The 20,754-nt window shown below is 40.3% G+C and overlaps 1 protein-coding gene across 1 annotated transcript; it reads left to right on the forward strand.

Moving 5' to 3' along the window:
* Positions 1-228: 228 nt before the first annotated feature.
* On the forward strand, positions 229-1,205 carry LOC142188553 (protein shisa-9-like). Its single transcript, XM_075261854.1, has one exon. The coding sequence runs from the start codon at positions 517-519 to the stop codon at positions 1,069-1,071; it is 555 nt and encodes a 184-aa protein (XP_075117955.1). The 5' UTR covers positions 229-516; the 3' UTR covers positions 1,072-1,205.
* Positions 1,206-20,754: the final 19,549 nt, after the last annotated feature.

The raw sequence follows: 20,754 nt of genomic DNA on the forward strand, positions 1-20,754 counted from the left end.
GGATGGAGGATTGTAAACTTTCTTTCCATCATTTGTTTGTGTCCGTGCAGAAGGATGTTCTGGTGCTGCAGCTCACCTGGCCCTCACTTAAATCACATCCCTCCTCATCTCTTGCCTGTACTCCCTCCTATGTCATCCCTCCCTCAGTCTCCACTCCTCCTATATCTATTCCTCCCCCTCCGTCCTCCTCCTTCCCCCATCCCTCTCTCTCTTTTTACACTACTCTAACAAAGCAGAATCCCCTCTGCTTTCCTCGATTCCACAAGTGCAGAGCAGTTAGTGCTGCACAGAAACAGGCAGAGCTCCCTGCGACCTAGCAGAGCATCACCACTACCACCACCACCATCATCATCATCATCATTACTCTGTCCAGGTGAAGACTGCACACACCATCTCTAGTGCAGAGGATGGACCAGGTCTGATGGGCTGACACCTCCTGACTTCTCATCCTCATGGTTTTTCTTACTTGCCACTTTGGATCTTCCATATCAAGATAAACTAAGGCAGCTACTTATCATGAAAGGAATTAGGGCAATATTCTATTACTTCCTCGTGGATCTCTTTACTTTGCTGTGTGGCACGCAGGGGAAGAGTGGACCTCACTTTGGGAGCACCGAAGTGGTATCAGACGTCAACCTGTCTAACCATGGAGATCTAGAGTCTTCAGAGCCTCCTCAGACTGCTGAGGGGTGCAGGGGGTACTTTGATGTCATGGGGCAGTGGGACCCTCCATTTAACTGCAGTTCGGGGGATTTTCTCTACTGTTGTGGTACTTGTGGCTTCAGATACTGCTGTAAGTTCAAACAAGCAAAACTGGATCAAAGCGTCTGCACAAACTATGATAGACCCATCTGGCTGCTACCAGGAAAGACACCCCCAAAGATTGATGACCCCATGCATGACCCCACTAGGGATAAAACTAATTTGATTGTCTACATCATATGTGGAGTAGTAGCAGTAATGGTCCTTGTAGGGATATTCACGAAACTTGGACTGGAAAAAGCTCACAGACCTCAGAGAGAAAACATGTCAAGGTACGTCACTCTCAACTGGTCAGTCATCATGTCGTGAAATCCAAAAATTGTTATTTTGATGCCCTCATAACACACAGTCGTTGTCACCCCTGACCCATGTACATGATAATCAGGGTTAACTTTACACCTAGCAAGCAAGACACGGCTAGATCAATATCAATGAAGCTCAAAGACCCCAAACATATTCCAATACTATATTTCCAATAATATGCACCCAATATATGGACATACGGTGACAATAACACTGAGCTGTAATGTATACACTCTAGTGCTGCAGTCATGTGTATACAGGTCAGTCCAGTTTATTTTAACCTGTGATACAAACAATCCACCGCCCACACATTTGCTACCGAAATCCCATTTACTATCCTAAATTTTAGGTTTGTGGGAATCTTCTCCGCATCTTAGGATTTAGCTCAGCAGCCACAAAGCTGCGTCTTAGAAATGGAAAGTGCAGGAAGCACCTGCTCGATGCATGTCTGTGTGTGGATTTAGGTTAAACTCATTCTTCTTGTAGATGTTGCCTGTGTGCACGGAGCTGTTCTTTTCTACCATGGGGCTAACACTGTCACCATGGCTTAATTCTGAATAAAAGGATTTAAGGAACCATGCAGAGAAATGACAAGTCTCTCCTCGCATGTACATATGTCGATGGTGGGAGATTGCTCCTATTTTTCTAGGTTACCCTTCTACTGGCTGATGATGTTTACCAGGGAAGAGAGGGGGTGATAAAAGTAGAGCACAGGCGAGAGCAGGGATGAGTAAGTGGAACAGGACAGATAGGGGGATGCTTCATCAGTGTGAAGGCCAGGGGACTAGTACAGCAGTGTGCACAGGTGCGAAGGACAATAACAGACCCTAAGAGAAAGCGCTGGAGGAGAACTACAATGCACAAGTGGCTGGCACTGAGGGAGATGGATACAGAGGGGGATTGTGTGGGCAGTGGGCGGGATGACAGTTTGGGATAAAAGCCCGTTTTTCCCATCATCTCAACATTCAGATCATGTCAGCATCTGTGTGAAAACATAACATATTTTTAACTTCTCTGTTCCCTCTGATTCATTATGCTAATCTCCAGCACATGATAGCAGATGGAGATGAAAGGGTCTGACTTCTCACTGAGTCTTAATTACATATATTATCTATCTAATCTATCTATATGTTTATCTATATGACTTATTTCTGTTCAGAATCTATCTTTTGATAAACCTATTTGTTTATCTATCCACAATATTTATTTGACTTAAGAGTCTATCTAATCTGTGGATCAACACTATCCATTACTCTTCAGAAAGTATCTATCTATCTATCTATCTATCTATCTATCTGTCTGTCTGTCTGTCTGTCTGTCTGTCTGTCTGTCTATCTATCTATCTATCTATCTATCTATCTATCTATCTATCTGTTATTCTACACTATCTGTGTTCAAATCTATCTATCTACACTATTTGTCTTCAGAATCTATCTATCTATCTATCTATCTATCTATCTATCTATCTATTTATCTCTCTTTATTTACCTGTTATTCTACACTATCTCTCTTCCGATGTATCGATCTACACTATTTGTCTTCATAATCTATTTTTCTATCTATCTATCTATCTATCTATCTATCTATCTATCTATCTATCTATCTATCTATCTATCTATCTATCTGATCTATGTTCACTTATATAGACACTATCCTCCTAAAGGTGGCCATGGAAAGGCTGATCAAGCTGATAACTAGCAGTCATATGGACAGTGATACTATCCAGCATTGTAGAATTATCTACCATGATCAGTAAAATTCCATTCAATCTCTTGGAAAATATATCCATACTTCTAAATCCTTCTCGGTCCCTAGTTAGTATAAGCCTCATAAACAATAATTGGTCCATTATTTCCCTTTTAGGGCAGCTCAAGTGTTAAATCAATCCGAATGATTGTGGAATGAAGGAAAATGTTCTGATCATTATGCTTGTATATAGGCAGCTTGTAGCGAAAGATACAGATGGGAGAAGGTTCTTTTGATCGCGGCCAAATCTGAATGTCTATGGCCACAGACGTGTAAAAGGGCAGAGGTATCTGATTGGATAGAAATGAGCAATTTATATTCTGCCTGCATTGGGAATCCATGTGATCACAGGAGATCGCACTGTATGGAGCTGCAGCCCTTCATGTACTCGGCTACAGCGCTCTATATTATCAGCCTGGAAATTTACAAAAGCTTCTTTGTACATAGAAGTTTAGACTAAAGTGACATTGAACTATGTCTTGTGTCGCAGGTGTAGATTATCTAGATGATGTTTTTTCTTCATTTATTTCCCATCAATTTAAATAGATGCATTGATTTTCCCTTCAGATTGTTGATCCTTTTCCTCCGGGAATCTTTTCCTTTTAGACATTTTGATAAATGTCTTTTCTTCTCCGTCTAACTGTTACCATTTAGGGGTTTCACTGGCGAGGAGAGGCAAATGTGTGGTGTGAATAGTTCTCTATGGAATAGAAAAAATAAAGCATTTATATAGATGTGAAGTGCAATGGAGTGAGGTTTTCTTAGCCGTAGTCTCCAGCATTTCCAATAAGTGATCTTCCACTTACAAGTCTATTGAGCTTGTCATTGTTCCATGTAACAGAGGCCATGGTGAAGTCCTGTTGTTTGGAGTCCTGTTAGATATCTGGATCATGATAAAGTTTTCAACATGTTGTTATTGCTTAGAATTAAGGGATGGAAATGTTAGGATGCAAAATATTGTAGTTTCGGATGAGACCCAGATCATTGACTTGGTTGGCATTTAGAGGGCAGAGCGCAACGCGGTTGATTAATGATTTATGCAAATGAGAACCAACACAACTGCTATGAACGATGTAGTGCAGGGACATAGTGATACATAAAGGTGATACAGGACTAATGGTTATATTCATGTAAGATTGCAGAACCCCATGAAATAAAAGCAGTGGTTACATTTGCCATTAACCTATAGATAGATGATTGAGGACATTAAGCAAAGGCTGGCAAAGCAACTGGTACCCACTGGTCAAATGGGATCGATGAAATCAGTACTGATTGTTTATTATGGGATAGTCCTATACCCATACCGACCAATGACTTCCAAAAGACTTTTTCTTCTGAGTGCTCAAAATTCTACACAACCTATACAACTCATAAGGCCTGAATATTGTAGGAATGAAAAAGGAGCCAACATTGTATGATGCCAATATTTCCTAAAAACAGATGTTATAAAGTATAGAAAAAGCAAGTACTAAAGAGACATAAGTGTAACATACATTGAAGAACAGTCGTGAAGTTGTTGGAGTCAATTAATGAAGTTATTGATATGGATGAGTAGACAAGATGGGAAGACATCGAACTGCAGATCCAAAGGCTCGTATGACAAAACTGAAATACTATGAAGCCATATTCTATGCTACTTGGTTTACTTTCCAAAGTGGAATACTTTTTTAGCTATATCATAGTAAATATAACCATGGACTACTGTATACTTGTTAGGTTGAGGTTAACTGATTAATAGTATATAATATCAATAACACCTCAAGAATAGGGGCATATACTGTATATAACTATAGAACTATATACAGTCCTATGAAAAAGTTTGGGCACCCCTATTAATCTTAATCATTTTTAGTTCTAAATATTTTGGTGTTTGCAACAGCCATTTCAGTTTGCTATATCTAATAACTGATGGACACAGTAATATTTCAGGATTGAAATGAGGTTTATTGTACTAACAGAAAATGTGCAATATGCATTAAACCAAAATTTGACCGGTGCAAAAATATGGGCACCTCAACAGAAAAGTGACATTAATATTTAGTACATCCTCCTTTTGCAAAGATAACAGCCTCTAGTCGCTTCCTGTAGCTTTTAATCAGTTCCTGGATCCTGGATGAAGGTATTTTGGACCATTTCTTTCTACAAAACAATTCAAGTTCAGTTAAGTTTGATGGTCGCCGAACATGGACAGCCCGCTCTCAAATGATCTGAAAACAAAGATTGTTCAACATAGTTGTTCAGGGGAAGGATACAAAACGTTGTCTCAGAGATTTAACCTGTCAGTTTCCACTGTGAGGAACATAGTAAGGAAATGGAAGACCACAGGGACAGTTCTTGTTAAGCCCAGAAGTGGCAGGCCAAGAAAAATATCAGAAAGACAGAGAAGAAGAATGGTGAGAACAGTCAAGGACAATCCACAGACCACCTCCAAAGAGCTGCAGCATCATCTTGCTGCAGATGGTGTCACTGTGCATCGGTCAACTATACAGCGCACTTTGCACAAATAGAAGCTGTATGGGAGAGTGATGAGAAAGAAGCCGTTTCTGCACGTACGCCACAAATAGAGTTGCCTGAGGTATGAAAAAGCACATTTGGACAAGGCAGCTTCATTTTGGAAACAAAAATTGAGTTGTTTGGTTATAAAAAAAAGGCGTTATGCATGGCGTCCAAAAAGAAACAGCATTCCAAGAAAAACACATGCTACCCACTGTAAAATTTGGTGGAGGTTCCATCATGCTTTGGGGCTGTGTGGCCAATGCCGGCATCGGGAATCTTGTTAAAGTTGAGGGTCGCATGGATTCCACTCAGTATCAGCAGATTCTTGAGAATAATGTTCAAGAATCAGTGACGAAGTTGAAGTTACGCCGGGGATGGATATTTCAGCAAGACAATGATCCAAAACACCGCTCCAAATCCTCAGGCATTCATGCAGAGGAACAATTACAATGTTCTGGAATGGCCATCCCAGTCCCCAGACCTGAATATCATTGAACATCTGTGGGATGATTTGAAGCGGGCTGTCCATGCTCGGCGACCATCTAACTTAACTGAACTTGAATTGTTTGTCCAAAATACCTTCATCCAGGATCCAGGAACTGATTAAAAGCTACAGGAAGCGACTAGAGGCTGTTATCTTTGCAAAAGGAGGATGTACTAAATATTAATGTCACTTTTCTGTTGAGGTGCCCATACTTTTGCACCGGTCAAATTTTGGTTTAATGCATATTGCGCATTTTCTGTTAGTACAATAAACCTCATTTCAATCCTGAAATATTACTGTGTCCATCAGTTATTAGATATATCAAACTGAAATGGCTGTTGCAAATACCAAAATATTTAGAACTAAAAATGATTAAGATTAATAGGGGTGCCCAAACTTTTTCATAGGACTGTATATATATATATATATATATATATATATATATATATATATATATACACTCACCGGCCACTTTATTAGGTACACCATGCTAGTAACGGGTTGGACCCCCTTTTGCCTTCAGAACTGCCTCAATTCTTCGTGGCATAGATTCAACAAGGTGCTGGAAGCATTCCTCAGAGATTTTGGTCCATATTGACATGATGGCATCACACAGTTGCCGCAGATTTGTCGGCTGCACATCCATGATGCGAATCTCCCGTTCCACCACATCCCAAAGATGCTCTATTGGATTGAGATCTGGTGACTGTGGAGGCCATTGGAGTACAGTGAACTCATTGTCATGTTCAAGAAACCAGTCTGAGATGATTCCAGCTTTATGACATGGCGCATTATCCTGCTGAAAGTAGCCATCAGATGTTGGGTACATTGTGGTCATAAAGGGATGGACATGGTCAGCAACAATACTCAGGTAGGCTTTGGCGTTGTAACGATGCTCAATTGGTACCAAGGGGCCCAAAGAGTGCCAAGAAAATATTCCCCACACCATGACACCACCACCACCAGCCTGAACCGTTGATACAAGGCAGGATGGATCCATGCTTTCATGTTGTTGACGCCAAATTCTGACCCTACCATCCGAATGTCGCAGCAGAAATCAAGACTCATCAGACCAGCCAACGTTTTTCCAATCTTCAATTGTCCAATTTCGATGAGCTTGTGCAAATTGTAGCCTCAGTTTCCTGTTCTTAGCTGAAAGGAGTGGCACCCGGTGTGGTCTTCTGCTGCTGTAGCCCATCTGCCTCAAAGTTCGACGTACTGTGCGTTCAGAGATGCTCTTCTGGCTACCTTGGTTGTAACGGGTGGCTATTTGAGTCACTGTTGCCTTTCTATCAGCTCGAACCAGTCTGGCCATTCTCCTCTGACCTCTGGCATCAACAACGCATTTCCGCCCACAGAACTGCCGCTCACTGGATGTTTTTTCTTTTTCGGACCATTCTCTGTAAACCCTAGAGATGGTTGTGCGTGAAAATCCCAGTAGAGCAGCAGTTTCTGAAATACTCAGACCAGCCCTTCTGGCACCAACAACCATGCCACGTTCAAAGGCACTCAAATCACCTTTCTTCCCCATACTGATGCTCGGTTTGAACTGCAGGAGATTGTCTTGACCATGTCTACATGCCTAAATGCACTGAGTTGCCGCCATGTGATTGGCTGATTAGAAATTAAGTGTTAACGAGCAGTTGGACAGGTGTACCTAATAAAGTGGCCGGTGAGTGTATATTGTTGCTTATGTGACAACAACATACACTGCAGTGTTCTACAGCACTCAGATCATGGCTAATCCCCCTTGAGACTCACAATATTTCACTACATATGACTCCTTGTAACTACTTGGGACAACATCCTAGAAGGTAATACAATGATTTTGGAGTGTGGAAAACTTTGACAGTGGTGTAACTAAGTGTGTAAAAGCTCACCCTATTTAACTTCTCACCACCATCAGTCGTGTCCTCAATGTCCATTTTTTTACGTTTCCTTTTCTTCTCTATCTGAAGACGTCACTGCATATCTGTCCACACATTCCCGTCCCCTGAGGGTCCCCTCACACAATAAATATGCTATAGCCGCCCACCCACAATCTATCCTATATACTACTTACTAACTGCTATTTCTGCCATTAAAATATGAGTATCTAACAAAGGTAAGCTTTGTATTATAAATCATCCTACTCCAGTGCACCCAAAGGCAGGGATCATACATTTACAATACAGAGACCGCCAGCAATAACCCCCCCCTCCAAAAAAAAAAGCAGATCACAGAAGTTTAGTCAACCCTAGTGTGTCAACGGTGAGCTGTGGGTCCCTCAACTTCTGCACTGCAGCCCCTAAAGTTATGCCAGTGACTAGGAAAACATAAAGCATGCAAATATTGTGTTTTATTTGTAAATAGACCCAGGACCCCATTGATGTGACAGTATTAACTGCCAGGGCACCAACAACATATTTTGTAAAATAAAATGACTGTAAACCAAATATGGAAAACTATGATGCCAAATAGTGTTCTGATAACTGTTAAAATGGAATTGTCCAATAAATAGATATTCGGAAGAGTAACTCTGTCACCTCGACTATGCCTACAATTGCTATGTAGCGGCTGATACTCATGATGGCAGACTCAGTGATGCAAGGAGAAATACTGGGTGATGAAATGATGATTGGTCTTCACCTTCTCATTTTTAATCATCTCACAATGTCATCCTACTAAATTACAAGACATCTTATCAACATATTCAATGTATAAGACCTGACAGTAACAAGAACCTTTAACTGTATGTCTTCGTAGCAAGCATATCGATGAATAGAAAACTCGAGAAGGAGCCATAATTTCCTAGACTACAAAGTGAGTGATGAAAGATAAATACACTTGGAGAATCTGTATAGAATTCAGTCTACTCCTTCTTGAGGGAATGCATGCACTTAACCAATCTCTTGAAGATATCGCCATAACATCTAATGGATCTATGGAGCACACATGTTACAAAAGCAGGTCATGAACTAATGTTTGACAAGTGAAGGGGTACGTGAGGACAGAGGAGGTGATTGACAGATGTGTAGCTCTCCCTAAGGAGACGCCATTGTCTCATACAATTAAAGGCTTGGAGAAGAGATAGAAACACTTGTACCACAGAAGTAATATCACTTGCTTTATATTAGGTCACAGGTCTTGTAGGGTAATTCTTATAGTTATTTAGATGCATGTCTGATGTATCTGCTGTCAACAATAGTGAGGAAAGTCAACTTGATGTCCTCATTCACGAGAAAGTAGATCTTTACCCTAAAGAAATATTGGGGAGAATTTATTAAGACCTGCATTTCTTATGCTAGTCTTTAATTCTGATACAAAAGATGCATCAGAATTAATAAGAGGCTCCATTCTGTTAAAGGAGTTTAGAAGTTTAAATAATTAATGACTTATCGTCAGAATCGATGAATGTGATGATATCACATGACCTGTGAAGTGAGCTGCTACCTCAAACAGCTGATCTGTGGGGGATCCGGGTGTTGGACCCACACAGATCTTCAACTGATGGCTCGTCCTAAGGTCATCAAGAAGTCCCAGAAAATTGCTTTAATAATTCTTGTGCACATAAGAACGCCTGGACTGAAATCTACCATTCAGGAACTGATGTTGAATTCTGGTATAACTTCTAATAGTTTTCTATTGTGAGGTACAGCAAATCTGATAAATCAGGGTGTCCTTGGCATGTCTAGATATTTCCCATGCTCTGCTCATTGCCTAAAAAAGTGGTGAGCAGGGCGCAGGTGCTGAGATATATGATATAATGCGCTAGAAATGTGCAAGTTGAGGAGCATTTTTGGCAGCCTTCTACGCACAGCCCAGATAAATTGGGCCATTGTTATTTATGATAACATATTGTTGATATGTGTTATATTCATAGTTAATGGAAGGTAAATAACTCAAACAGCTGTCATGTAAAATACAGTGAGCTGACTCCAGACTCAAGCTACACTGTCTACCAATAAGTATTTGGACAACCAGTAAAGTTCTGCGGAGGTGGAGTTATGGTCTGTGGGTGTTTCTCCTGGTATGGACTGGGACTCTTGGTCCCTGTGCATGGTAAACTCAATGCTGACGCCTATTGCATTATTTTAGATAACAGTGTGCTTTCTACATTACGGCGGTTCTATGGGTCGGACTAATGTTACTTCCAGGATGACAACGCCAGCTGTCATGTAGCGAGGTCTACCATAGCTTGGTACAGTGACAATCAGGTTAACCAACTGGACTAGGCTGCCCAGAGCCCAGACTTGAACCCTATCAAGCACCTCAGGGATGAGTTGGATCGACGAACTAAGGGGTGCAGCAGCCGTCCAAAATCGGTGAAAGAACTTACCTGTCTTCTCCGAGCCAAATGGAATAAAATACCACTAGCCGTCATACAAGGACTTGTGGAAAGCATGCCCCGGAGGGTTGAGGCTGTAATTGCTACTTGTGCGGCTCAGACCACAGGTGTACAAATACTTATTGGTAGGCAGTGTATTACTTTGGTACTTAGGAAGTAGCATTTTCCCAGATATTCATTGGTAGACACATAAATATACATATGTGTTCACATTTAACTGATCTCTAGTTTATTTAAGGACTCCATGAATCCAATTCAGAATAATATCACAATGTCCTAAGAAATAGGATAGTTAGCATATCACTTTGTGATAGCTTATCATACAATCATGTTGTTTTTAGAAGAGCTGCTTATCTTGTGATACACATATCTGAACAGGTAAGAACTCATCTTAGCCAGAACTCTACAAGGCTATTTAATAATAATTATTTAGATACAGGGCTAGGCAATGAGCTGTGAACCTTTGAAGGAAATCTAGTAAAGCTGGCTACAAATTTAGTACAGATACCACCATCCTCAGTCATAACATTAAAGCCACTGACAAGTGAAGTGAATAACACTGATAATCTTGTTACAAAGTTTTGCCCAATGTGACATATGCGTGCAGAATTTAGTAGAAGTGTAAATGTTAATTCTCTCCTTGAAGATTAAACTTGAAGGCAGATAGTCCCTAAAAGATAAAATGTATAATTTCTTTGACTGTTTAAGGTTTCACTTTGTCTTTTAGAATTATAATTTACAACAATTTCCAAAATTTGACATTCTCTTTATGAAAGAGATGCCTATTTCTAAGTAACATGTGCGTATATATTATTACTGTATATTAAAGGATAAATTGTTTTTGGCAATCAGCACAATCAGCAACCTTAGTGGCCTAAGGAAAGTAACCAGGAGATCACTTGGATATGTCACCTGTCTCTTGTCCTTTCCTTAGGCCACTGATAAGCCTCAGTGGTAACGTGTGATGACGATTTCCATTGGAAGAAGTGTTGTGAGCAGTATACCACAGAACATTGTGGACAGGTGAATACGGGGTTTTTTTTTTTCACCTTCCCTTACTTCCTTGCAAAAAAGGGTTTATCCTGGACAACCCCTTTAACTTGCTAAGTGTGATCGGACATGCCAGATTGAAGTTGAGTTTGTCCTCTACATTGCTGAATTGTAAAACCTGGAACAGATTTTGTGGTGTCTTATACTCTGGCATATATCTAACATATTACTTATTGATATTTTCCTACGTTCCACATAAAACTTCACTGTATGTAAAGGTCTTCACCCTCCTGCTATACTAAGAGACTGGTAGTCATCAAGGCCTGACATATGGCAGTATATGACCGGGCCAAGCTGTCCCTTCTGCACAGCTCTGTGGTTTGCTGAAGGCTAGACCTTTGTGTTAGCACCTTAGACACCAGCCTATAGATATATAAGCAAAGCCTCAAATGTTAGCAATGTCAGTCCTGCGATCAATAGGAGATGACAAGCGGGTTACATGTAAGTTCAAAAGAGGAAGGCAATGTAGCTCCAGTAGGGATGGCCACAGGATTATATTTTAGGAAATTTGTTATCTGAATTTCCCTAAGGACAGAAAGGTGATGAGAAATCCAATGACCTTACCTGAAGATTTTTATAGCATCTTTAGAACAGACTATAGACTGTTTATGACATTTTATCTTCTATCTCTAAATCTATCTCATATCTACATTCTCTACCTACCACTGACTACTACTGGATACATTCCATTGTCATTTTTCCGAGTATGCCATACATAGTGCTTCCACATTGCTGTGCCATCATGTACGGGCTGTATACTCCACAGCTGTGTGTTTATTGACCCCGAACAGCTTTCTGTTGTATGGTAAATGCATGCATCTCATTCCCTTTATTACTATGGTTGATCGTGTAGATGGCATATATACAACCTATTGTTTCCATAATTCTGAATATTATGCATAAAACTGAACATCTAGAACCGAAAATCCCTTTTTAATAGACCACATCAACCATAAATTTGCAGTTGAAAGTGGAAGCGTTTGGAGTCAGCGGTTTCGTGTACTGGTGGGCTAAGAAGCTGCCAAACACAATAGTGACTAATTTCTACATTACTCAGCTTACTTTGCTCAGTTGTTAAATACACTTTGGTTACGTTGCGAGCCGTTCATGTATCACTCTCACCATCAACTCATAAACAAATTAATGCAATTAAAAGCCTTCTGAGCTGTTCCCCAGCAAGCAATTGTCATGTGGGACCTGCCTGGATTGCTGTGATACTTGAGTATCGATCCTCTCATACAGCTGTTAGTGTTTTATCTGAGGCAAATTACATCAGAAGATTTCCGGCTCAAATTCCAATTGAAGATTTGCAAAGAATGTTGATTAAGACGGTGACAATCAATGTTGTTTCTCTGGTCTTTCTTATTCTTAAGCCTTCAAAGAACTAACAGAGCGATCCTGGTCTTATAAATCACCTGTATTCTAGATGTGTGAAAGTTCTAGATGTACTAAACTAGAAATGTTACAGGACATAGGACACGTTTTTACTCTTGTCACATTTCATACATTATATCATTTATGTTTTCAGGGTAAACTACTAAGAGTTCTCCAGCAAATACAAAAAATAATTCTAAGAGTCACAATTTATAAAGCTGAATGTAGTGTGTAAGAATATTGTAACAGGAGGCGCAACGCAAGATGGTTATGGCAGGGCTGTACATAGGACTCACAGTAATACTTGATCTCCCCTTCCAAAAAATGGCAGGGTAAAGAAAGACAGTGTTTGTAGAAATCAGACATTAAAAGGGATCAAAATGTCAAAAGAAGGGTCCCAGGGCTCCCTCCCTCCATGCACCCCATACCAATTGCCAACTATTCCTCCATGGAAGATACACCAAAGGTGTATCTTAACTATGTACTAGTGAACAACCAGACACTCTTTAGTTACTGGAACCAAGACTTTGCAGTATATGACACACAAAACAGTATGAGGGCCCCTTCACACTACTGATACGCTGCCTGATTCTGAATGTTGCTGGAATGTTGCATGTGAGAACATGAAGGATACTCGTAGGCTCATGTGAGAGAAACCTGGATCAGGGCCCCTTCACACTACTGATACGCTGCCTGATTCTGAACGTTAAAACATGGTCAGAATCAGCGCGTATAAAGCAGATCAAATTCATTTCAATGGGGAGCCGGCATACGAGCGCTCACCATTGAAATTAATGGGGTGCTTTTTACTCTACGAGCGCTCCCATTGAAGTGAATGGGAAGTGCTCACGTGTACGGCTCACCGTGTGAAGGGGCTCAGCGCTCGGCTCAGTCCGAGCCGTACACGTGAGCGCTTCCCATTCACTTCAATGGGAGCGCTCGTAGAGAAAAAAGCAGCCCATTCATTTCAATGGGGAGCGCTCGTATGCCGGCTCCCCATTGAAATGAATGGGATCTGCTTTATACGCGCTGATTCTGACCGTGTTTTAACGTTCAGAATCAGGCAGCGTATCAGTAGTGTGAAGGAGCCCTGATCCAGGTTTCTCTCACATGAGCCTACGAGTATCCTTCATGTTCTCACATGCAACATTCCAGCTGTACTTGTGGACCAGGCTTGAAATTCCTGTGTCACGGTGGCTGCTTCCTGAGAACATGTAGAACCAAATAACCTGATCAGAGGCCATGCATGGACTCACTGGAAAAGCATAAAGGTCTTTATACAGTATGCCTTGGCCCCAGCGTAATTGAATGTCAAGCCAATGTGGGGTTTCACCTTGAGAACGTCTTGGTGCCACCTACAACGACAATACAGAAAAGCACCAATTGCACAATTGAAAGTCATAATACATTTGGGCAAACGATAGCTAAATAGCTTAAACACATTCTCCATAGAATAGCAACCTCTTGGAAAGCGTCTCTGAGTATCGCCACTATGGGTCCCACCTAAGACTGCAGTGGAAGAAAATTAACCTTTTCACCCCGTTATATGTACAACACAACATTACACACAGTGACTTTTACTTTACATATCCAGTCCTAACTAAATTCAACAGAATAGCCATAGTCCATTGATGGCTGTTTATGTTGTTAACTACCCCTTACAAGTGTTCACTTTTTGAAGGGGAGGAGATTGAGAATACCTTCAGACTGGTCCCCCTTATTTATACATTATAGGGCAGTGATGGCGAACCTTTTAGAGGCTGAGTGCCCAAACTGCAACCCAAAACTCACTAATTTATCACAAAGTGCCAGCACGGGAATTTAACCTTAAGACTCTGTGGATCCACAATTGTGAACTATTGTAGACCCGCAAAATACGGTCATGTGAATGGGGCTTTACAGAGCTTTCAATTATATAATCAACTTTGTACTGCATTTGGAAGAATTTTGAAGAATTAATGTTCACTATTTACATCACACAGATCTGTTTTATAGTGACCATGTAATGTTATTACAGCCTGTACTAATATCACGTCTGCTATAAAACAGAAACTGTGTGATATAAATACTGAAGGGTCCCCACTCAGTCCAATTTGCTTCACAGTGACCCCCACATAATCCAATATGCTCCACAGTGGCCTCCACACAGTCCAATCTTCTAATCTGCTCCACAGTGGCCCCTACACAGTACAATCTGCTCCACAGTGGCCCCTACTCAGTACAATCTGCTCCACAGTGGCCCCCATACAGTCAATCTGCTCCATAGTGGCCCCCACACCCCACACAGTCCAATCTACTCCACAGTGGCCCCTACACAGTCTAATCTGCTAAAAAGTGTCCCCATCACATTACAATTTGCTCTACAGTGACCCCCACACAGTATAATCTGTTCAACAGATGGGTGCCCACAGAGACGGCTGTGAGTGCCATGTCTGCCATAGGTCTGCTATCACAGTTATAAGGTCTTTAAGCAGGTTCAGGGTTACCTAGTGTAGGCTAGGGAAATAGGGTATCTCAAGGCACCTTTACCATTACACTGGATGTGCCAGAGCCTCAGTGTTTCAAAACTGAAAACATAGGCCTTGGGGCCCTCGGTATGGCCACATTGCACTTGAACCTGATTTACATATTTCTAAAAACAGCTTTTTCAAGGTAATGGTGCATCTATAGGACTATATAAAGGTATGATGGTGGTCAGTATAATGTCCCGTACAATGCAGTGTGGCTGGTTTGCTATTGAGTTTGCTGTTGACAGACTCCATACCCAAAATTACATCACAATTTCTACAGTATATCTAATATTCAATGACATACAGTATATCATGGTCTACTGAAAAACATAACTATGATTTAGATGATCCGTTTACATTGTGCCCTTAGGTAAGCTATCACTTCATGATGGGGGGAGGTCGACCTCTAGAACAGTAGTCCGGAGAACAAAGGGACAAATGTCAAGTGTAATGTAAACAGCATTCAATCATAGATGCGGGATTCAAGCAAACACCTACATAATAGATCAAAACCATAAAAATAACACTATTGTTTCCAAAGGAATAACTAAAACTAATTAAATTAATTAATATCAAGGGCTGTCTGTTACCGAGTCTATTAGAACATGTGAAAATATGTCCATCATATTCTATTTTACTCTTCTACAGAAGTCTGGCATATTAAGACCGACATGTTTCCCTAAATAAACTGACAAACAGCATCATAAACTTGCTATGCCGGAACACACTGTGCATAAAGTGATCTGAATATAGAAGCAGATGTAGTGATGGAAATGCCGCTTCTGCTTTACTATGGCATTTGACTTGAACCACATTCCAATAGGAAAAGGTAGGTCATAAATGTGACCAGAGGTGCCGTAGCCAAGTATAACATTAAAGAGGTTGTCTAGAGACATAAATCTCACATAAAGGAACACTCCAGGTAAAGCTTCACTGTGCTATACCAGTGTAGGGCCAGGGAAGAAGGGGGTATGACACTCTTTGGTGCTCTTCGAATCCTTGTAGCAGTGGAGGGAGTCTTTCTTTGGTGGTCTTTGAATCCCTATGTCATAGTCTGCTCCCTCAGGCCATGTACCAGGTATAACACTTTTTCATCAAGATTGCTCATATGTGAGTCTTGATACTAGAGCTGGATCTCTTCAATGACAACTAGTAACCCCCAAACATATGGGGTGGATAATTGTATAGGTTGGACTATTAACATACAAAGAGGCTAGAGGAAGAGTTTAGTTCCACATATGGAGTCAAGAGATTTATTTTCCATATAGAAGGAATCACCTTTTTCAGGTTTTTGGTATTTTTCTTGCTCTGGATCAACACAAAATGAAAACTATAAACTGGATTTGATGTACTTTTCCTTGTCAGTGATATAAGATAACAAGTCCACATCTTGAGTTAACCCTGGTCATTTCATGGCAGATGTTGGTACCTTTGTTAGACAGTAGAGATGAGCGAGTAGTTAAATACTCGATATTCGATATTCGTTTTGAGTAGCCCCTCAATATTCGACTACTCAAATCGAATATCGAATCCTATTATACTCTAATGGGGAAAAATGCTTGTTTCAGGGGTAGGCAACATTCGATCAAATTGAACTTACCAAGTCCATGAGTGAGGGTCGGGCTGGATTCTCCGAGAAGTCTTCCTTGTGCAGCGTCCCCGCGGCGTCTTCCGGCTCTGAATTCACTCTGCTAGGCATCGGGCCTTGGCAGAGACGACTGCGCATGCCCGCGCTACAAGAAAATGGCCGCTTACAGTAAAAGCGGCCATTTTCTTGTAGCGCGGGCATGCGCAGTCGGCTCTGCCCAGGCCCAATGCCTGGCAGAGTGAATTCAGAGCCGGAAGACACCGCGGGGAAGCTGCACGGAGAAGACTTCTAAAGGTAGGAGAAGAACCAGCATTGATTGGCCGACTGTATAGCATTCGGCCAATCAATGCTGGTTCTGCATCAAATTTTTCCATTCGAATAGCGAGTAGTATTTGATCGAGTACGAGTATTTCGAATACCGTAGTATTCGATCGAATACCTACTCAATCGAATACTGCTCGCTCATCTCTTTTAGACACCTATGTACTCTTGGTAGATAGGAGTAAGCTGTTGCCAGACACCTCCAGCTGCAGGTTATTTTACCCAAATGGATAGGGCTTTGATATCCAACATATCCAATTCTACTTTTCATTGGCATTATTGATCTTGTCTATGTTATCTCTGGGAGTCAAATAGGTTATTTTCATACACAACAATTATCCTTCCCAACCCACCAGAGACTCAGAAATTCCCCAGATCTTTAGTAAATGATGCACCAAGGAAAACTGAAAAATGTTCATGTTTATGTTTTATTCTCCTCCAGTAGTCAAGTGCCTGGACACCTATATCTGCACTGAATCTGTCACATTTCTAAAGTTTGACTTGTAAGCCTTCCTCTAATACTCTGCGCTATACAGACCTGCTATGATTTGTGTCTGATGAACAACGTGTGTCTGTCTGCTCACTGCTGAATGTGACAATTTCTGGAGCGTAGCGGCAATGCTTTATAGCCAGATGACGGCAGCTATGTATCAAGCACACTGTCTGCAGAATACGATGTCACATAGTAAAGAATTTTCTCCTTCAAAATTTAGATTCATCATTTCCAAATAGCTTAAAACCCAGTATCAAAGATAAAGTACAGATCCCGAGACATAAAAACATGTCAATAAACCCAACACACATCCACTGACACAGCGTGAAGTTACCACGTTTTATCTTTTTTTATGTTTGTCTCTCTTCATGTTTTGCTTTGGAAATACTTAGCGTAAAAGAATAATAAGCATTTAAATAATAGGCTATAAAGGGGATCTCCAAGGCTGGAGATTAATAGCCTATCTTTAGAATGGCTCATCAATAGTACTTGGCTTCCCAACCTGTCAGCTGTTCTAAGCGAAGTGTATGGAGCGTGAAGTAGATAGGTCTATATACCGTGTATTGACCATGCCATGGAATCGTTGTTCAGCTCCCATTCCAGAAGTAAGGAGCTGAGCCACAACAGTGTGATACCGTCAGTATACGGTATAAGGAGCTGTCTATTAACTGTCCCCTGCTACATGCACTGTGATTGGTAGGCCACATATTGGACACCCATGGTCTGAAATGGAAGACCCATACTAAGGATATTTTATCAATATACAGTAATGACTCTGAAGTGTCCCTTTGGTATCCAAACTTGTAATTTAGTATTTTTTAGAATGACGTCCAGGCCCTCTTAAACCTTTTTCCTTAAATGAGCCATTATAAGATATTGTAGCAGAGAGTTCCATAATCTCAATGCTCTTACATTAAAGAATCCCTGTCTATGATGATAGATGTAGATGAAGATGATGTCTCATTGTCATAGTTACATGTCTTGGTATAAATATATCATTAGACAGATCTCTATACTGTCCATTCATATCTATACAGTATGTTCTTCTTATATACAGGGGCCAAAAGTTGTAAACAATTTTCCATGTGTGGTCTAGAACTATCATCATGTTCTTGCAGTGTGAATCTATGCCTCTTCTTCATGCACTCCATTAATTTACTGGCTTTGGCAGCAGCTGCCTGGCACTGTCCACTGTTATCCTTAGTATCACACTGAGAACCATTAGAGGAGAGGACACTTCTATTAATACAGATCATATACTCATCCATTAATGACATTGTAACCTTTGCTGTTATCATTGCCCACAAAGGACACAACATCAGTAAGTTTTCATTTACAGTTATTCAACCCATTACAAGTATTTGGCTACAATGAGGTTGTTTTCTACTGCAATTCTGGGACTCATTTTTATTTTGTCAGAGCTTGGCCCCACTGGAGGTTTCTGTGATACAATGGTGGGTCAGTCTGGCCAAATCAATACATTCTTCTGGGAATTCACAGTTTAGAAAACTCATTTTCTCATTATTATTTATGCAATTCTTTCAATAAATGGATTCACTTAATTAAAACACATCTAAACAACAGATAACTGAATATGCAATATACGGCATGGTTACAGAATCGTACCCACAGTTCCATCCTCTTCATATTCAATAATTTATCTCCCAATAACCAGACCGTAGAAGTTCATCACAATTTATATCAGACGGCATAGCAGTTTAAGCAATCCATCTATCAGGCTGATGCTAGGACAACGTGTTATATATGGCTCTTTATAAATCAATAATAACCTGCAGCATATACGGTGATATAACAGTGCGGTATTTCATGCATTGATTGTACATCTTTCCATAGTTCACTTTGTATTGAAATAATAGTTCCAGGAAAAATCATATTTTTTAATATATTGAGTTCTAACAGTTTAAACAAGTAGGGGCATAGCTTTAGGGGATGCAAAGGTATCATAGGTATAAGTTGCATTCTGGCCTAGGTGACTGAGGGAACTCAAATTTTAATTTATGGACAATTAAAAGTTAAACATTTTTACAAATATAAACATTTTGTAAATAAATTCTGTAATACAATTTATTGAAAAATTTTGGCTGCTTTCTGTGAAATCCTGAATTTGTTCACTCTTTCCCTTGCTTCTGTATTGAGAGCTGTTCCTGCCTCTTACTGAATGTTACGGTGTACGGTTGTACGGGGCTGAGTAATATGCAGAGAAAATGAGGGGAGGGTCACTTCAATCAGTTGTATCTCGGACATTGTAAAATGTCAATTTCATGTCTTATGAAAGTCCCTTCTTTCATATGACACCAAAGTTGCAGTGCTATCGAAATTATTTCCAGAAATATCATTGATTGAAAACAATGTCGGGATTGAGATTTTTAATAAATGTAAATTTTTTAAAAATAATTTAGATAGAGGTGCAAAGAAGAGAAAAGAGAAGTGAAGAGAGACTCTCCTTTTTCATGTGACACCAAAAGCAACTTTGTGTGTTTTACATTGTCCGAGATATAACTGAAGTGGAAAGAGGGAACAAATTCCAGATTTCACAGAAAGGATCCACAATTTATTAATAAAGTTACAAAATTTATTTATGACACAAAAACTGCCAGAAAAATCAAAAGTTGTCCGTAATTTTAGTTACGCTTTACAGTGGTGACAGGTTTTTAGGTTGCCAATGAATTTGACCCCAAATGCAAGTACCTTCTATGCTCTGGGACTTAGATGAGTCCGATGAGACTTCCTGGTTTCTAGGTAAATATATAGGTTTGTTTCTTTTAAATGTAGTTACAAAGTTGAGTTTAGGTTATTTGGGACATCAAACTATTGGTCCATAAGGACCAGTGCATGGTTTAGAGCATATCATACCCCTGATATGTTCACTTTGATATAATATTGCTACATGAACATAAATGTACATACATGAAAGTCCCTAATCAGGCTGCAGTTCACAGAACAACCACTAGGTAGCAGTGCACAGACACATATGGCTGAGACATCTACAGTATTGCAAAATCATGTTGTTTTTTCTTTTTAAAACCTGATCATCTCATATTACACATTTTGGCAAAGATTGATCCAAGTGGAAAAGCATGTAGGGTTCCTTTTGTGTCCACCAGTTTTGCTTTATAAGTCCGAATCATTATTTCCGAGCAACTAATAATCTGTTCAGACATTACTATGTCTACCATTAAGAGGTAACAATTCTTAAAGTATATGGGGAACATGGGTACATACTTTTGGGTACTAAGCCCTGTAACACCACAAACACTGAAGTCATCATGGACTTTACAG

This window comes from Leptodactylus fuscus, unplaced genomic scaffold (assembly GCF_031893055.1).
Source record: "Leptodactylus fuscus isolate aLepFus1 unplaced genomic scaffold, aLepFus1.hap2 HAP2_SCAFFOLD_500, whole genome shotgun sequence".
Lineage (NCBI taxonomy): Eukaryota > Metazoa > Chordata > Amphibia > Anura > Leptodactylidae > Leptodactylus > Leptodactylus fuscus.